An 18,547-nucleotide genomic window follows, 5' to 3' on the forward strand; every position below is an offset into this window, starting at 1 on the left:
AGTTCCGGAGCCGTCTCGTTAGCAGTAGTAGGACTGGCAGCTAACAGCCACCGACGGAAGTGACGTTGTGCCGGGAAGCGGTTTCCGGATTCAGGATCAGAGAGAAATAACAACAAGCGTCGCAGATTGGGAACCGTCATAAATCGGGGCGGGGCAGTGGCAGGGTTGTCTCGGTGCCCGGATGTGAAGAGATTCCATCCACTTGTTTCTGCTCCCCAGAGAGGCTGCAGACTTCTGGGTGACAGGGGCAAGGTGCACGAGCGACAGTGACCTCGCGCCACTCACCCAGCCTGCGCGAGCTTCTCTCCCGCCCCCCCTGAACAGCCAGGAGGGAGCGGCTCGTGCCGCGAGCGCGCACCGGAGGAGACTCGCTGAGGTAAGTGACCGCGGGGCGCCAGCCTGGCCTCGGTCCCTTCCCCCGTGACCGCGCCGCTTTCCCCCAGCGCCCAAGTCCCGGCTGCTGCGCAGTGACTGGGGTGGGGGAAGGAAGATGCCCCTGGAGCGAGACCCCCCTCGGCCCCAAACGGCCGCTCCCCCGCGGCGCGTCTGCGGAGCATGAGGAGACGCCCCGGCTGTTACTGGGAGTCGCTGAGGCTCGGGACTCTGCACCGGGCTTTGCGCCCTCCGCCGTGGGGTGTCCCCCTGTGGGCGGGCTGTAAAGTGTACAGGCCGCGGATGACTTCTGTGTCAGCGGCGGGTGACTCCAGCCCCTTGTCGCGTAGCTTGGGCCCCGGCCCCCGGCCCCGCTGAATCCGCCCCACAGCACGGAGCCAGCTGTGAGGGAGGCTGGTGTTTTCCCTCACTTTCCTGAGCCAGGACCGTTGATCAACCTATAGCTGGCAGCCCTTATCCACTCTCCCGCTTCCTCCAGCCTCTGCAAGGCCTTAGGCTGCCAACTCCTCGGGGCAGAGACTGGGCCCTGCCTGCATGTCAGGAAAGCTCCTAGTGCTGCTCGACTTAAATCAGAACGAAGGGAGGCGTTAAACCCCAGCAGCTGTGTGTGTGGAGGAGGGTGGCACTTGAATTGGATCCTCTTTGTCTCCACTGATAAACCTGTTCTCTTTGTAACTCAGCTGGGGAACAGAAGTGGCCGTGGACTTTTCTCTGCTCTATGTATTGCTGGAAAAAAAAAAAATCAAGACCACTATGACTAGCCTTTAAAAATGCAAAGGGCATACTGCTTACCTTTTGCTGATCAACATTTGAACAGCTTGCAATAGTATAACAGGCCCATAGATTACATTTATTAGCAAATAAAATAGTTTTTTACAAGCTAATGTAAGGATCTATACATAAGCTTGTGTGGTATGGCACTTGATGATCAAATTTCTTACTAGCAGATATCATAGCTTCCCTACTGGTTAGTGTAAGGAAAGACGAAAGTCTTGGAGGTAAATCTTGTCCACATAGCTGCTTCTATCATCTGTGTCGTCAGAAACTACTTGATTTTTTTTTTTAATTATGGAGTTAATTGGGAGAAGTGCTAACAATCTTATAAATAATCATATTCACAATCTAGGTCCCAAATTCTGTTCCAGAGGTTGGGGACCCAATACTGCAATTTGTGTGTGGGTGGCAGATTCCATCAAAGTCAGTGGGCAATATAGAGCCAATGAACTGTAGGATTAAAGTAGAGAAGCTAGAATTTGCTTAAATAGAGACCAGTTGGTTAGCCTGACAGACTGACTCTTTAATAAATCACTTTTAAACTTGATGGAGTGAGAAGCTTGTTTTCACAGTTTGAAAAATTCTAACTTAATTAGAAAATGTAAATTGGGACCTGAAACAAACTTTTTATATTTTCTAGTAAACTGGAAGATTTGCTTTAGCCAAACAAATAGTTATTTGTCTCAGTAAATGAAGGAAATTCCAATGGTCTATATTATATAGAAGGTAAAACTAGATGATCTAATGGTCCTTTCTGGCCTTCACTTGTTGTTTTAGTTTTAGTTTTATAGATCTTTGAAGTTGGAGTGACAGTTTTTGTCATGAGGCTATAGAAATACTTTAATGTCAGCTTGTTGATGTAAAAAAATTATTGAACTGTTACAGCAGTCTGATATTGGAAACCAATGGTTGTTGAATATTTATTTAAAATTTTAAATTGACTGAAAAGCTAAAAGTATCTTTCAGTGCCCAGAATTGTTACCCAGAACAATATGGTAAAATTATCTGAGATTGTTCTGCCTTAACTAACTGAGTGGTGGTTACTTAAGTGGATGTAGAAAAAATATATCTTTGCATAATAAGACTGTGCCTAAAAAGTAACAGAAGCCTACTTGTTGGGGAACTCAAACATACTAGTCAGATGTAGATCTGAAAATCAATGGTGAGAGGCTCTACTAACATGGTCCAGGAACAACTTCCTGGTGAGAAGCTCTGCTACTGCTAGTTCTAGGATTTCTATCCAGGTGTTGTCCCTGTCGTCTTCTCAGAAGCTCCATGTTTCATATTGAGCTTGAGTTAGTAAGTGTCTCAAATTGGACCTTAACCTACCTCTCCCAGCTGGAGGAGGGTTTTGGTATCCACTTTTCTTCCAGGGTTTTCTGGCTGGTACTTATAGCTTTCCTGAGCAGCATGAGTAGTAACAATTCTTGACAACTTGGGGACTCTGAATAGCAGCAGTGAAACTAACCAGAATCTTGTTAATTTGTCTGCTATTGCTGACAATGCTGTGAGGTGCAGGAAAAGCAGCAGACCCATTTGTTTGAAGGCTGTGATAGAATATTTCCTTCCAGTTTGCCTTCTGTTTGCTTTTGGAAGAATGCATAAGGGCTAGAAACTTTTTTTCTTAAATAACCATATAGGTTCTTAAACAACTACATTAATTTTTGCACCACTGGAAATACAAGAGAACAAGTGTTGAATAGGAAAACGGCAAAAAATATTAAAAGCTTGAAAATATAAGATGTATTCTTAAGTGGCTGTTAGAGTAACTAGAAAAAATAAAGGGACTGTTTTCAGCTTCTAATATAAAAGTACTGTTCATCACTGTCTTTTTGTTAGAGGGCTTGTCTGATGCTATAACATTTTGGAGGTTGGGAGTACAAAGAAATTCATCATTAATCTCTGGGAGGGATACATATGAGAGCATATAGTGTTGCTTAACAGTGGCATTTGACTGGGGTACTGATGGGGCTCCAAAAAGGGCCCTGTCCTGTCCTCTGCTCCTTAGGGTTTTGGCTAATGTAATGCAGAGCTACAACTGCAACTGAAGGGTCCTGATATCAAATTCTGTCATGAAGACAGAACAGGGAGGGTTGCATAAAGTTCACATGTCACTTTTGCCTGAGACACTCGTACATTAAAGCTAAGTATTATTTTTTTGAAAGAATGAAAAAATGTAATATAGGTGGTCAGGAGCTGTATGCCTGAATTCAGAGATTGAGAAATAGAAGGTAAAAATTAACAAAATAAACATACTGGATCTAAATATCTCCATAAATGTTTTATTCTTTATAGGTGATATGTAAAGCCTTGACTACAACCAAATTTATAAGGAATGCTTTTGGCACAGCTTGATAAGTTACTTTTTCTGAAACATCGATCGCTTCTTATAAAATACCTGTAAGTAAAATAAACGTAGTATTCTAAACTTAAAATGGCTTAACAGATTTTGCTTTTTGATCGTGACTAGTACACACTGATAGTAAATAGACAAAATTAATAATCCAGTATGTCTCCTTTTATATAATATGGCTAATAATGTACATTAACAATAGAAGTAGCTGAAAAAGTTTGTAGAAATTTGGTTCAATTATTGTTTTGCAGAAATGGCAGCCCAAAAAAGGAAGTCTGCAATAGCAGAACCTTCTGCTAAACGTCGGAAGCTAGATAAGAACAGCAAATCATCAACAAAGAAAGAAAGAGAGGTGTCAGCCACAAAACATGTCTTAAATAAATCAAAGCCAAATAAAAGTGCAGTGCAGAAGAAAGCAGTGCTTAAAATCTCGGTCAAACCTAACAGGTCAATGGTAAATAAAGCCATCAATAATTGTGCTAGGCGGTCCTCCCATTCTAAACTAGTGCAGAAACATTCCAAGCAGAGTGAACTTCAGTTAAAGAAAAGATCTAGTAAAACAGTATCTATGAAAAAATCATCCCTAAAATCATTAAGTAGGGTACCTACTACAAAAACACCCTCCAGATCTTCAAAAATAAACCATACTAATTTCTTGAAATCGACAAAGACTTCCTCCAAAAGAGGTCCTGAAAGAAAGGACAGATGTGCTTTACAAACCAAAGTTTCAGTTGAAAGCAAGAGACAACAGCAATTAAAATCAACTTCAGACATTAAAAAGAATTCATTGAAACCCCGAAGTATTAGGCAGTCTGTCTTGCAGTCTGTAAAAACTTTAAATGAAACTACACTTAGGAACATACATGTGGATATGAAATCTGTTAAGGGAAATTCTACAGAAAGTAATTCTTCTACAAGTACTAAAGTTGTAAAAATTACTGATAAAAATTTAGGGATACAAGTTCAGAGTCCTAACAAGAATCTTGCAAAAAAGTCAACTTCTCAAGATGCTGAACAGCAATTGATTAAATCTTTCAGTGACAACAAACGTGAACCTGAATTAGGAATGCGCATGATGACAAGATCATCAGGCACAAACAATAAAATAACTGTCAAAGACACACAACAGCAGCCAAAAGCCACAAAAAATAAGGAAGTGTGCCAGAAAAAGTCAGCACAAGACATTCCTAAGCCAAGATGCATCATTACACCAGATGAGCAACTAACCAGGCGATCACATAGATTGCAGCAGTTATCAGATATGTCAGCAAGATCCCTTCGTAATAGTGAATTTAAAGAAGGAAAAGCTTCAGAAGTGCAACAGGGCACTCAAACAAAAGGATGTATTCAGGGTACTAGAGTTGAAACAGTTAAACCTCTTAAACAGAAAACTGAACAGAAAAATACAAAAACAAAATCAAATTTTATAAGTGGAGATGAAGAAATAACTGTAGGAATAACCAGCTCTCTACCAGAGAAAAAATGTAAAATGAATCATAACGCTAATGATTCCAACAGTTCTCAACATAACCTGCAAGACTCAAGATTATTTCTTGATCATAAAAAAATAGAAATGGTAAGTCCTCTTCAACCAACTTCTGTGACAATAAATAAGGAAAAACAACCAGTGAATCAGAATGTGAAAAGCAGTGGAAAAGCAAAGAGAGTTTCACAGCCACCTGTAAATGAAATAGATCTAGCCAATCAGCCAGAGAATGTTGTGAAGTCCAAACGGGTAAGCATTCTTGAACTCTGTGAAGAAATTGCAGGTGAAATTGAGTCAGATACAGTAGAGGTGAAAAGAGATTCTCCCAACACTGAATATAGAAAAGGAGAAGAGAAACATGTAGACACACAGCTGTCACAGACTGTAATGCTTACTCAGAAGGAACCAAATCAGAGCATTCAGTGCAAGCGTTTTTTCCCCAGCAAAAAAGGAATACCTGTCAAATGTGTTCTGAATGGCAGAAATATGCCTGCAAACAAAAACTCTAAGTGGACCAAAATTAAACTAACGAAAGCTAATAATATACATCAAAATAAATTAAACCCAGCAAGTGTTCCAAAGCTGGATTTGTTAGAAACTAAAACTAAAGTTCCAGAGTCAAGTCAAGCAATGGGTGCAGAAATACAGCTTTCAAAGGCCCATGGTAAATTGTCTGTGACAAAGCCATGTGAGACTAAAAGTGCAACTCATGTACAGGAAAAATTGGGAGCAGTTTCTTCTGAAACGGTCAGAGCTAAAGATGTGACACCAGAAACAAAGCAATCCACAAAAAAAGTTGCTGAAAATGGTTTGTTGGATAATCGGACAAAACATGTTCCTGAGCCAACGCTAGATGAGGTAATTCTTTTTATTTATGGAATGTGGTGGGAGGATACTTTTCTAAATTTGTTCTAGTACCTAACAGTGCTATCTGTGCTCATGTAACTAGCTTTGTCAGTAACATTCTGTGCAACTAAAACATTTCAGTATAGGAACCATAATCTGCTTTTGAGTTGACTTGTGCTTCTCCTATAAATCAAATAGGAAAACAAATCTCTTGTGTATTACTAAGGGCATTCGTTTTATCAAATAAAATTTATTTATTAAAATTCTCCTCCAATAACTCGAGTGCATAGCACAACAAATCAAAATGTCATGGCTGATTAATTAAAATACTCTATCTTGTGTTTGAAAGTGTACATTAAGGGAAATAGGAGAACAAAATACTACTTATGATCAGGTTTGTTTAAATGTAATGTTCTAAGAACATAGGAGTACATGTAATAACCATATTCTTTCCAAATAAGCATCCATATGCACTGAATATGTAATGTAACACAATTTTGCTACGGCAGATAGTGCCACAGATATACGTGGGGTTGCTTATCAGTTCACTAAGCAAAGTCTTAAAGAGAACTGGAAAAAGTGCTAAACTGTCCTTGTAGGAACTCAATAATGGTTTTACTCATAAGATCATTAATTAATGAAATGGGGACAGAACTTGGAGAGAGATGGAGCAGTTTGACTTTGATCTATCATCTGTTCTGTTGTGTTGTTCAGAGTTTTAACTTGCATTTGGATACAAGTCCAGAAAGCACTCCAGTGAAAAGTACTACAGCAGCATCACCACCACCTAAGCAAGCTAAAAAGGAGAGAGAGAGTGAATCTCAAGGTAAAAAATCTCAACTGTAAATTCTGTGCAATCTGAGAGTCTGTTAAGGGTGGGGATGAAGGAATCCTCTTCTTCCTTTTCAAATGGAAAGGTTACAAAATTTATTGGTGTCAGCAGGGCATGAAAACTTACCTGGTAGTCGTAGAACTAAGCCTAATCAAGGTGAAAAATATGGTATCTGGCAACCATGCCCTCCAGAGCCACATCCCCAGTAACTTAAAAGAATAAAAGTTATGTACTCAGTTTAAATGTAATACACCCACAGCACCTGTTGATACCTAACGTTTTTGGCTATATTAAATTATTACTGGTGGACTTAATCAAATATATTAGAATAGTATTTGGCCAGTTACAAGAACCAATTGAATACCAAAAAATATTAATCAGATATAATATATGATGATTGTCGGTAAAATCAGATGTTAATTGAGTACTAGTCCTACCAACTTGACTTATTTCATCCTTTTGTTTTTACCTTTTCCTTCCTGTCTTCACTCAACTTTTTCCAGTAACTGATCATGGCTTGTGAGTTATTATTGGTGTCTGTTTTCTCTTCCACCCCCACCCCCAATATATTCTCTACTTTCTTCTCCCTCCACAAACTCTCTCTACACTATTCTCCTTATTTATCTCATCACCCATTCTTTCTCTCCCACCTTCCTTCATCTGCACATCAACACACAGGACTTGGAATTTTTACCAGGTACCTAATAGTAAGGAGACTTATTCACCTGATTGTGGAATGATACAAAAAGTGGGGCAGTGCTCAGGTGAAAAGCCTTGCTCCCCTGCAGCAGCTGATAAAAGGAAGGATGCTTGAATTTCTTCTAGGATGTTGATCCCTGGACTCTGTTCAATGGTTCCATCTTTCCTGTCAGCTTCTAGTAGATGTCTGATAAACTTGAAACTCTGCCTTCTCTGGCTGCTGGAAGAGCAGCTGCATACTCTGTGTTCTCCTTTTGTATCCGAGTCTTCTGGCTGCTAAAAGGGCGAGGGTTCTCATTAGTGTACATCCTCCCTCCCTTCCTCTGGACTGATGTACTCAGGGGAGAGACTGTATGCTATTCAACCCCATGCTCAATTTTTTGGCTTATGCAAGAGGGTGTTTATGCTGTTCTGCCCTTCTTCCAGACTCCATATTTAGACTCCCCTTCCTTAGTGCCCGTCTCCCTTTGTAGCTTTCCCACATTGTAGTAGAATGAAACTGACCTGACTTCTTCATTTTGCTTCCGTTTTCTGGGATCTGAAAAATGGCAATGACAACTTTTTGCGAAAAGTAGTGGTGTGAAAGGTGGTTATCTGGCAACGTTTAAAAAAAAAAAAAATAACCGGACAGCTCAGAGCAGGCGACCCTCTTCAACCTGGGAGGGCAGCCTAACTAGATGGAAAACTGTCTTGAAACCTCCATTCATGAATTAAATGAAGCTTTGTGTTGGGCAATGGTAACATGATTGCCATCTGTTCGCAGTCCACCAAATGTGTAGCAACAACGTGGGAAGAGAATGGGCATGCACTGAGTTAAACTAGGGAAAGGCCCTCTCTCTGTGTGTATCAGTTGGCATCCCTGACGTACACTGCAAAGTGACTACATGGATGCAAGCAGTTTCTGCAGATAATGGATACTTATACAGTGACTCAACTCCAGATGAGGAGAACAAGACGACAAAGAAAACAATACTTTGGTCAGTCTTTCCTCTGCCGCCTCTTGTGGAAGAGCTGAGCAGAGGTGTGGAGTTGTCCTTCTGCCCTCTTAGGAAGATGCACTGCATTCGTTTCTGATTAGTTTGATCTTGGAACACTATCTTCAAAAACATTAGGGTTAGAAACTTGCTAAATTTATTTGGATTTTGTAGCGGTTGATGGCACTTGCTCAGGAAAGCTTCCTTTTCACTCTGGGCTAGTGAGTGTTTTCCAGTATGGAGTTGAGTAAACTTTGTGGATGATCTATCTGACTAGAAATATTAATTGAATTGGCAACTTGTACAGTTCTCCCTACTACTTTCTTCTTGACAAATTAAACAATGAATCTTTTGTTTTCTCACTTTTTTTTTTTCCCCCGGGTTCCCTTACTCTAAGATATTTATCCATGTCTTTTGTTTACCACCACCTTATTTGTAACAGTATACATCGCTTCTCTCTTTCATCCTCTTCATTTATTTGTATGCATCCCTTCTCAAGGAGGAACTAGAAGTTCCTCCTTTTTACCTCCCCTTCTCCACCAAATTCCCACAAATTTGTAACCATTCATCTGTCTGAAGAGGGCTGACTGCACCTCTCTCAGAAACCTGTCAGCACTGTTCCAGTTGTCAAGCCTTGGTCAGTGTAATGTGAAACTTCGCTTCTTGAACCATGAGAGGCAAGGGGAAGAGAATCAAACGCTGTCCTAAACTAATAAGTATCCTTACTAGATCACTGATACATCTCTTACTCCTCTCTGATGGCATGCCATGCTCTTGTCTTCTCTCCATCTCCTTGTGATGAGTGCCTGGCCTTGTGGTGCCCTATGCAATGTTTCATCAGCAGGACTCGCCGTTTACTAAAAGATGACACTTGTGCAATTCTTCATTTCAATGCAGCTACAGCTTTATAAGTGCCACATGCAGTAAGAGTATTGTTAGGAGCCTTTACTATTGCTGGGAGTTAGGAAAAAGAAGTCAGTGCCTCGTTCCCCACCCCTTTTGCTCCCCAATTGCATTTCCTAACTGTGTCTCTTTCTCCTACCCTACTACTGAACAAGTCAGGGATCATATTTATGGCTGTTTATGGCTCTGCTGCTGTACACAGCAGTACCCAATTGATGTTAGAATGAGCGGGTTGAAACTAAAAATTGGATTAATTCTGCTGCTCCTCCTTGGCTATTGAAAGAGAAACAAATTCAGCAACAGTGGATATGTATAATTTTCATGTAAGGTAAGTTTAAAAAATTTGTTGTGAAGAAATATCTGAATCCTGCACTAAATTTGTAACATTTCATTATCTGTACAGGAAAAAAAAACCACCATGTAAAGTACAGCTTGTATAACATGGTCTTCAGTATCTCTTTTTCTGTAATGAAGTTAACCTGTTTTGACATTTGTTTAGCTAAGTTTGCTTTTTCTATTAAGAGAAATTTTATAATGAAATGACCATCCCTGATTAACTGCAGGTTCGGCTCCCAAGCAGTTGGTGCGCACTTTATTCACAAATCAGACATCTGAGACTAGTGAGAAGAGGTATAGTACCTTTTTATTCTTTAATATACTTATGGAATGACAGTAGCCCCTTCTTAGGTAAAGTTGCCATTATAAGACCAATTTTTTTTTTTTTTGTCCCTCTTTTCCACTGCCATCCTAAACTTCCATGTAAAAACAAAAACTGGTGTCTCATCCTTTCCATAAGAGACCAACTTCTGTATTTTCCAGTCTACCAAACAAAGTTGTCAATGGAAAAAGTACTAACTTCAGCTTTGGTTTAAAAAAAAAAAAAAAAAAAAAAAAATCATACAGCCTGGCTGCAATGTGAGTCGCACCTTTTTTTGAAAAAGTGGTAATTAGCAGAGCTAAAAAATACTTAACATTTTGCTTTGCTTTTTGCCCGATCCTAACCTGAGACTCGAAAATAGATGATGACTAAAATGAAGTTTATTAAGCTCACCTATTCAGAGGAGGAAGGTTCCTGTAATGTTTCAGTTACAAAAATCTTGTAATAGTCAGTACACATTTTTTAATGGAAGAGTTTAGGGTTTTTTTGCCCCCCCCCCCCCCATCCTCCCACACTGAGCTTTGTGCCCCCATCTACCTTAAATCCAGCTGCACAGTGAGGCCCTGAGAAAATCAGAAATTCAGGCTGCCTTATCCATAACTTTTTTTTTCCTCATTTGCAACCACACAAAGTAGAATGCTTCACTTTTTAATGATATAGTGGCTGTGCCAATTCTGGCCGTTCTGTCATACACTCTCTCCTGATTGTTTTCAATGTGTTATTTGTCTAATCAGACCTCTTTAAGAGTGTAAAATGGCAATGTACAGAGATGCTTAACAGGTCAAAGTAATGGACGCTATTATTCCATATCCCAACCAGTGATCTTAGTGTCATTAGACATAAAGTATCATGTTCACAATGAAGACATGAAACCAATTATAAAGCACTGCTCTGTAGTTCAAATTTTCAGTCTTCATCTACAAGCTGGACAAATACAGTGGCTTTTCAAAATTAACTCAGAAGTTGAGGACTTCTTAACCTTTAGAAAATTTTCTTGATCCAAAAATAAACTGTCAAAGCCATAAAAAGAACAAAGAAGTGAGGTTGGGACTGATAAGTGGACAGATATAAGTTTAAATATCTTAACTGAATACTTCTAAATGTTTGAGTTTCTTGCAAATTTAATCTTGAACTTTTTTTGCTTTTGTTTAGTTTAGAGAGTTTTGTAAAGATTGTTGCTCTTAGTTGCTGATGTGAGTGTGGTCTTGTATTCAGTTTCACCTAAGCTAAGGTGTGTTTTTTCTGGAAATAGAGGATGTTCATATTGTTGCAAGCTTGAAAAAAGACTTCTTGACTAATAAATTTGTGCTCCCTTTGCTATTTTAGATACTTTTGTTTACATAAGTGCTTTCTTAACACATGTCCCAGATACTGCTCCTGTAATCCTATTTGAGACATGATTGACATAAAAATGACGTCACATGGTATAATTTCACTTTAGGCCCAAGAAGAAAAGATGTAGTAGAAAAGATCACTCTTTAAATCTAATTATTTCCAGTCATTAACGTGTCAGAAGAAATGGTGAATCAAGTGAAAGAGACATGAATTCATGTCTTAAGTCTGGCATGCCAACACTTCTTTAAATACAATTTTTAAAGGAAAAATTTCAATGTATGTAAAAGCTCATAATTCATTTACTGCAATAGACTGTGGCAACTATTAGCATCTTGTTAATACGAACTATGTTGCTCTGTCTGATCTCCACTTTGCAAAAAAGTTAGGATTAGTAATTGCCAAATAGAGGTGCTTGCGGTGTGGTGTGTATATTATTTTTATTGCACGAGAGTGTTTAATGACCTCTAGGAGCCTCTCATTCTAAATTCTACTGCTGTCTCCTTTTGGAAAAAATTCCCTAAAGCTCTGTGGGGAAGTGTTGGTTGGTAACAATCCCTTTTCTATTGACTGTGTGGTTCAAGGGAAAGTGGGAGCAGGAAGATCTTTGATTTGCCTCTGAGGTTGGCAGTACCAAGTTGGCTTCTCTTCTCTATGCAGTGGGAAAGTCCCCTTTTAAAAACATTCTGAGAGAAGTAGAGCCACAGGATGTGTATACATAGCCTGTGCACAGGTCCTTTTCAAAGGTGTGGGGGAAGGAATTCTCTTCCTTAAGGGACTGGAATGGTATGGTCTAGACACACTTTTCTGCCACTCTCCTGGTGATATTGGGCCACTACTAACTCTGACCATAATTGTTTGTAAAGTAAAAGTCAGAGGGAAGATTACAGTAACTGCCTTCATTATTTATTTAAAAAAAGAAAGAATTTGATTGACATGCCTCCAACTCTGTGTATACAAGACATACAGTAGCATCATTTAAAAATCCTGTTTCTACGTCAGCAGAAGTCAATGAAAATACTGAGGAATCGTAACTGAGCAAACAAGAAAATGATCTTGAGAGAGAGATGTAAATTTGAATTGTAGATTAAATAAACCACTGTGTCTGTACTAGTTGAATGGTTGTTATGTGATAAGTAAATTGCCCAGTCATTCATCATTATTTCTTCCCACTAGCTATATAGTTTATAATTTATGATAATCACAAATGATTCATTTTTTTGTTTATCTTGGCTATAGTTTTGAATATATCAAAATTGTAAACTAAAACACGCATGCTTTTAGTTCTTTTGGGATTTAAATTTATTTAAAATGGATTTACATTTATAGATGCATTTTTGAAAATATCTAGTCAGAAGGGCCTTATTAAATGGTATAAACTGAGGAGGATTTGTCAGCCTCTTCTGACAGGAAATATGTTTGTTTAAAGGGTCCCTTTGCCAAACCATTCATTAGCACCAAGGTGCAGTAGCTTCCTGTCATCGGAGCAGCATATTCAAAAACTAAGAGAAGCAGGAAAAGATGACAAACAGCTGATCATAGTAAGTACTTTCCTTTTAATGTTGCCAACTGAGTGTTTCTCAAATTTGTGTGTGTTATAACACTGTATCTTGAAATGTTAACATAACCTCTACAATAAATATTTTTGAATGAGGTGTCCCACCTCTTAAATGTTATGAACTTGTCTTAAACATAGTTATCCTTACATAGTGTTGTTTCTGTAACTTTATCACTAACCATTTCACACTTTTCATTGAATTGTTGGCATTGAAAAGTGGTGCTGGACTGATTTTTCTATAATCCATATTGTTTAAACTGAGTCTTCCAAAATTTGTGGGATTTTTTGTGTGTTTTTTTGTTTTTGTTTTTTTTTTAAATAGGCTGTATTTGCTTTCTCAAATACAAAGAGGAACTTTATTTATGAAGGAAAGTGGAAAAGAAGAGAAATTTGTCTTTGCCTATAAGCTAATCCTCAGTTTATGCAAATTATAGAATCTCACTGGTGGGGATAAGCGAGTATATCTAGCAGATTTTTCTGTGTGAGGTTACATATGAATGCATTACACTTATGTAATGATATATAGATATTTTTTCTAAGGCACTGACTAAAACTAAAGATAGGGAAAGAACTTTTCAACAAATCATTGATGAGCTAGCTTCATCAATAACTGATACAGTGAGAGGCATAAGTAAATTAAAAATAAATTGGTAAACTAAAATACAAATAGTTATTTCTACTAAAGGAAAAGTAGAGCAAAAACTATTCAACCAAAGAATTTCAAAATGGTAAGTGGGGCAAAAGCACACACATTTTCCTAGTTTGAAGGACCACACAACGCTGCAGCAGAAACAATTAAAAAAAATTGAACCCATTGAAGCAGACATTACGACTATCCACACTTTTGTAATATTAAAGAATTTCTAAGAAATTGATAGACATGAGAGTCCTTTAATCTGCTAAAAACATATACTAAGGACACAAGCCTGAAGTCTAACTCTTTCTTAAAGCATGAAATTTGCCTCTTTTTGGGTGGGATTACAAGATAACATATTTTTTTTTATTCAGAATACGTTCAGAAATGCCAGAATATTAAACTGTTCAGAGATGTGATATCTAACACTTACTTGCAGTAGTCTCAATTATTGCCTGTTTAGGTCTCAGCTGCCTAATTTTAAACATACAAATAGCCCTGCTGAAGTAAAGGAGACTGAATGGGGGCCTTAAAACCCAACTTTAGGTTGTACAATAATAGAATTTGATCTGTCTTTGATATAGGTTCTTTGTCAGGAAAAAATAACTATGATCTTCACTGATCATAAACCAGTACTTTTTGTAACTGACTAGCTTATTTTTCTCATTTTCTGTTTTTTAAAAAAGAGTGGTTGGTTCAGTGCCATAACAGAAAAAGAAAAGTCTTAGTTATGTAGTATTTAATGTAGTAATTTTAGAGGGAGAAAAAAGGATAGGGGTCTTCATCAAAACATGAGAAAACAAGTTTACATCTGAGACTAGTTCATTGTTTTGCTTTTACAGTTGTTTTGTTAAAGCTGACAGTGTCACTCTTGACGTTTAAACTTTGGCAGAAATACACATTAAAATAAAACAGTCTCCAAAATATTAATTGTATACATCTCTTAACATTTTGCATTTTAACCCAATCCCTGTTTATCAATGAAGGATATACACCGGACCCTCAGTAGAATGTGCGTCTATATAGCGCAAAGTCACATATAACACGGTCGTGGCCATGGATCCCAAATTTAATTACTTTAATTGCAATTCATTTTAACACGGTACCGCGCATGGATCCCAAATCCTGCATTCTAGTGAGGGTCCGGTGTAGTTGTTATGCCTGTAGTTCACTTTAATCAAATAATAGTATATATGGCACAGTGATTTATAGGCTTGTGTCGTATCTGCAAAAACTGCCTAAAGCCTTCAATCTAGGTGCACAGAAGATTACTCCTCCAAGTTAACTTTTTTTGTAAAATCTTAAACTAGAACCAGATAAAGGTATATGTACAGATAAGATGTCATAGTTTGATATGTGTTTTTTAAAAATGTTTGTACTTGCGTCTGTAGGAAAGCACCTGACTCTTAAAACTTTGCATATATAGCTGGTTGAAAGAGTGGCAATTTATTTAAAAAAAAATCTTTTTGAAGTTCATAATTGTCAATATTATTTTTTGACTAACTCTATTTCCAGATATTTAGTCTTTACTTTTAAAGAAATGTGTAAATGAGCTTTTGCTGTATACCATGTGTACAGCCCATTTAAAACTGTTTGCAAACATGTAATATGTAGTAATTATCTTGCAAATATTGGCTGAAAAACATATTTTACATCTCTTAAAATTTCTGGCATGCTGTTAGGAGCAGCAGCTAATTATACTCTTATTTTAAACAAAATAGTTCAAATTGCTGTCCTATCTCAGACCCATTCACTATTTAATTAAAACATTAAACATTCAATTTTTTAGGAATTTTGTTCTTATCTGTGGTAAGAAAGTTGTTCCTATGGTTTGAGATGTAATCCTCTTGGACATTTATCTATCCCTATCTCTCTACCATCTCTTCTAACTTACCAAAAAACCTCTCATCTTTTGGAGGTGTTCTCTGTTAGGACCTTAAGCCCATCATTAATTACTACTACTTTACTGTAGCAGTGACCATGTTAGTATTTTGGCTTTATATTGTGCATTTTATGACCCTTTTTTATTCTAACTGTTCGTACAATGCCAGAGTCCTTGGGACTGAGGTATGATATAAATCTTGTCAAATATTCTTACAAATTCTACCATTCTGTTTGGTATTTGGAGGGAATGTTATGGACAAAACAATTTCCCCCCATATGCAGTTTTATATTATCTAACAGGAATTTAGTCCATAAAATCGTATATTCTCTCCTTTGTATAGTGCATCCGTATTGAATACCTTTTGTATTACCTGTGAGTATAAAATCTATAACAAGCTCAATTTGTCTGCAAAAGGTATTAAAAATTGTCTTGCTATATTTGCTTTTAAATGATATTGAGAGAGAACTATCTTCTACAATTTGAAGTTGTTCTAATACTCAATACTTGTACTGACTTTCAATCTTCTTTTTTTTTTTTTTTTTTTTTTTTTTTTAATGGTGCATGTCACTAGTGTCTGAGCTTGCCTAACCATTAATCCTCGCATCACAACTATTATTCTCATTTTATTGATGTAAAACTGAGGCACAGAAAGTTACACAGGAAGTCTGGCAGAGCCTAGATCTTCTGAGTGCCTTAACAAGATAATCTTTCCTCCTTTTTGAAGGTTACAAAACAAACTTAAAAGAGCAGTGAAAACCTAATACTATGTGTGCATGCACACTCAGAAATATACTTTTGGAGGAGGATTATTTTTATGTTAAAAGCCACTGTGATACAGGAGGGCCAGGGAGCAGTGGTAGAGGGGAAATGTGTAAACCCTAGGCTAAGTAAGGCTTGGTTCCCTGTAGACCAGGGAGGGTTGCTACAGGTTAATTAGAGCACCTATAGTCAATTAAGGCCCTATCAGGAACCTAATAAAACCCCCTGGTTCAGGCAGTCAGGGGAGGAGAAGGAAGGAGAGAGGACTGGAGCTTGGAGGTGTGTTGTAGGATTTGAAAGACCAGAGAACCGAAGTAAGCAGAGCCCCAGCAGAGGAGGGAATCTCCCTCCCCAGCGTCTAAGGACCAAAGGTTCCCCAGTCAATGAGGAAGAGGGTAAGAGCCCACAGGGGTTGAGAGGGGCTGGGGCTCAGAGTGAGGAGCAAACCCAGACCCCCCTCCTGCTTCCCTCCTCTACCACCTTCCTGGGCCACAAGCAGGGACCTCAGGGGTAAGGGGTGGCGCCTTAGCACCCCTGCCAAGAAAAGTGCAGGACCCACCATACTAATGTCGGCCATCTTGCCACACATTGCGTGAGGGGTGGGATTTCTGCTCTGGGAACATAATCCAGCGTGCGTCACGACCACCTTTCCCCAAGATGGAGGATGTGGTCAAAGCACTGGTGCAAGCCACTGCCACCCAGCAGGAGGCTACCCAGGTCCAGGCAGCTGCCCAACAGGAGGCCATGCGGCTGCAACAAGAGACCAATCACCTGCTGATGACCCAGGCCACACAAGATCGGGCCATGCTGCAGGAACTAGTGAACCAGGTGAAGGCCCTTAAGGAGCTGAGCCGCGAGTATGACGGGATGTGGTCCATACAGGCCAGTGACTGTCTGCAGAAAATGATCCGGGAGGATGATGTGGAGGCATACCTCCTGGCCTTCGAGAGGATAGCCCTGCAGGAGGCCTGGCCCCAAGACCAGTGGTTGGGCATCCTCGCCCCATTTTTGTGCAGGGAGGCCCAGAAGGCTTACTATGATATGACTGCAGAGGAGGTGGGAGATTACCCCCAAATGAAGGCAGAGATCCTGGCCAGGGCAGGGATAACGACAGCCTTCTGAGCCCACAGGTTCCATGAATGGCAGTACTGCGAAGACCAGACACAGTGTTCACAACTGTTTGACATAATCCACCTAGCCCAGAAGTGGTTACGTCCAGAGGCTCTCAGCTTGGAGAAAATGATGGAACTCCTGGTGCTGGACTGCTATAGGAGGGGACTATCCTCAGGCCCCCAAGCCTTGGTAAGCCGGAATTACCCCTCTACCTATGACTACAAGGGTGACCAGTTTGAGAGACAGCTGGCAGCCAGTGAGCTGTTTGAAACCCCGGGAGGTGAAACACGGCGTTCCAGGAAACCAGTCCCAACCCCGAGACCTCCAGGAAAGACCTAGCAGGAAGAACACGCACCAAGGAGCGGCTTGAGGCCCCCAAAGGGACCTAGGAGTCTGGGGGGGAAAGGGCTGAGGAAGCAAGCCAGAGGGCCCAAGACAGAGGGCAGCCTGAGGGATATGAGATCGCTGTTATGAGGTGTGGGGAGTTGAGGCATATAGCAGCCCAGTGCCCCAACAGGGAGGAGTCCATGCAGTGCAATCTGGGGGATCCCGGGGACCAATGTGGCCTAATCAGCCTTGTGGGGGTCACAAAGGCCCCACATCAGTACATCAGGCCAGTAAAGAACAACGGCATCCAGACCGTGGCTTTGGTGGACTCTGGGAGTGCTGTCGCGTTGGTCTCAGGGAAATTAGTAGGCCAAGACCAACTGAGCCAGGCCAAGAGCACCGGAGTGACGTGTCCACGGCACAGTAAATTTCTACCCCACAATTCCAATACGGATTGAGATCCAGGGAAACACTACCAAGATGACTGCAAAAGTGGTCCACAAGCTCCCCTACCCAGTCTTAATTGACAGGGACTTTCCTGGGTTTGAGAGCCTGCTCTCCCCCTACCTCTCCATCGAGTTAGGGGAGGGAAGTAAACCACAAGCAGAGTTCACGGCACCCAGGGATGGCCCTACCACAGTTTTTGCTGGGTTCTCCCCAGAGGTATTTTCACCCCCCGGAAGTCTCGGAAATCCAGACGGGAAAGGAGGACAGGCAAAAGATTACAAACCAGGATTTTGGTGGCAAACCAAAGAGCTGCCCTGGTTGGAAGGAGGCCCTGTGGAGACCCAGAGATGTCCCCCAGCATGAGCGGAAGCACCCCAAGAGAAGGAGGGGAGCCCAATCAAATAGAATCAGGCCAGATCGGTCCTGCATGCAAATGTTTTGGGCAGGACCTAGCTGATGACCCGCTGTATGTGAACGTGAGGGAGGAGGTAGTAAAGGTGAATGGCATGCCAGTAGAAGGGAAAATTAAAGGCCCAGGGCCACACTATATAATCAAGCAAGATCTGTTGTACTG

At 40.0% G+C, this 18,547-nt stretch overlaps 1 protein-coding gene across 17 annotated transcripts in view; it reads left to right on the top strand.

The window, feature by feature from the left end:
• The window catches only part of ESCO1 (establishment of sister chromatid cohesion N-acetyltransferase 1), a 63,411-nt gene continuing 44,864 nt past the window's right edge, over positions 1 to 18,547 (top strand). For 12 of the 17 annotated variants that reach the window (XR_006278891.1, XR_005290948.2, XR_006278892.1 and 9 more), the window contains exons 1-6: positions 87 to 376; positions 3,463 to 3,567; positions 3,772 to 5,864; positions 6,567 to 6,678; positions 9,824 to 9,890; positions 12,680 to 12,791. Coding sequence is in view for 9 of the 17 variants with exons in the window: in XM_043508004.1 (XP_043363939.1) it covers positions 3,774 to 5,864; positions 6,567 to 6,678; positions 9,824 to 9,890; positions 12,680 to 12,791 (2,382 nt within the window). In the remaining 8 variants the exon portion in view is untranslated. Of the gene's footprint in view, positions 377 to 3,462; positions 3,568 to 3,771; positions 5,865 to 6,566; positions 6,679 to 9,823; positions 9,891 to 12,679; positions 12,792 to 18,547 lie in introns of all 17 variants that reach the window. The other 5 variants (XM_038388792.2, XM_043508000.1, XM_038388793.2 and 2 more) reach the window with 5 other exon arrangements.

Source organism: Dermochelys coriacea, chromosome 2 (assembly GCF_009764565.3).
Source record: "Dermochelys coriacea isolate rDerCor1 chromosome 2, rDerCor1.pri.v4, whole genome shotgun sequence".
NCBI lineage: Eukaryota > Metazoa > Chordata > Testudines > Dermochelyidae > Dermochelys > Dermochelys coriacea.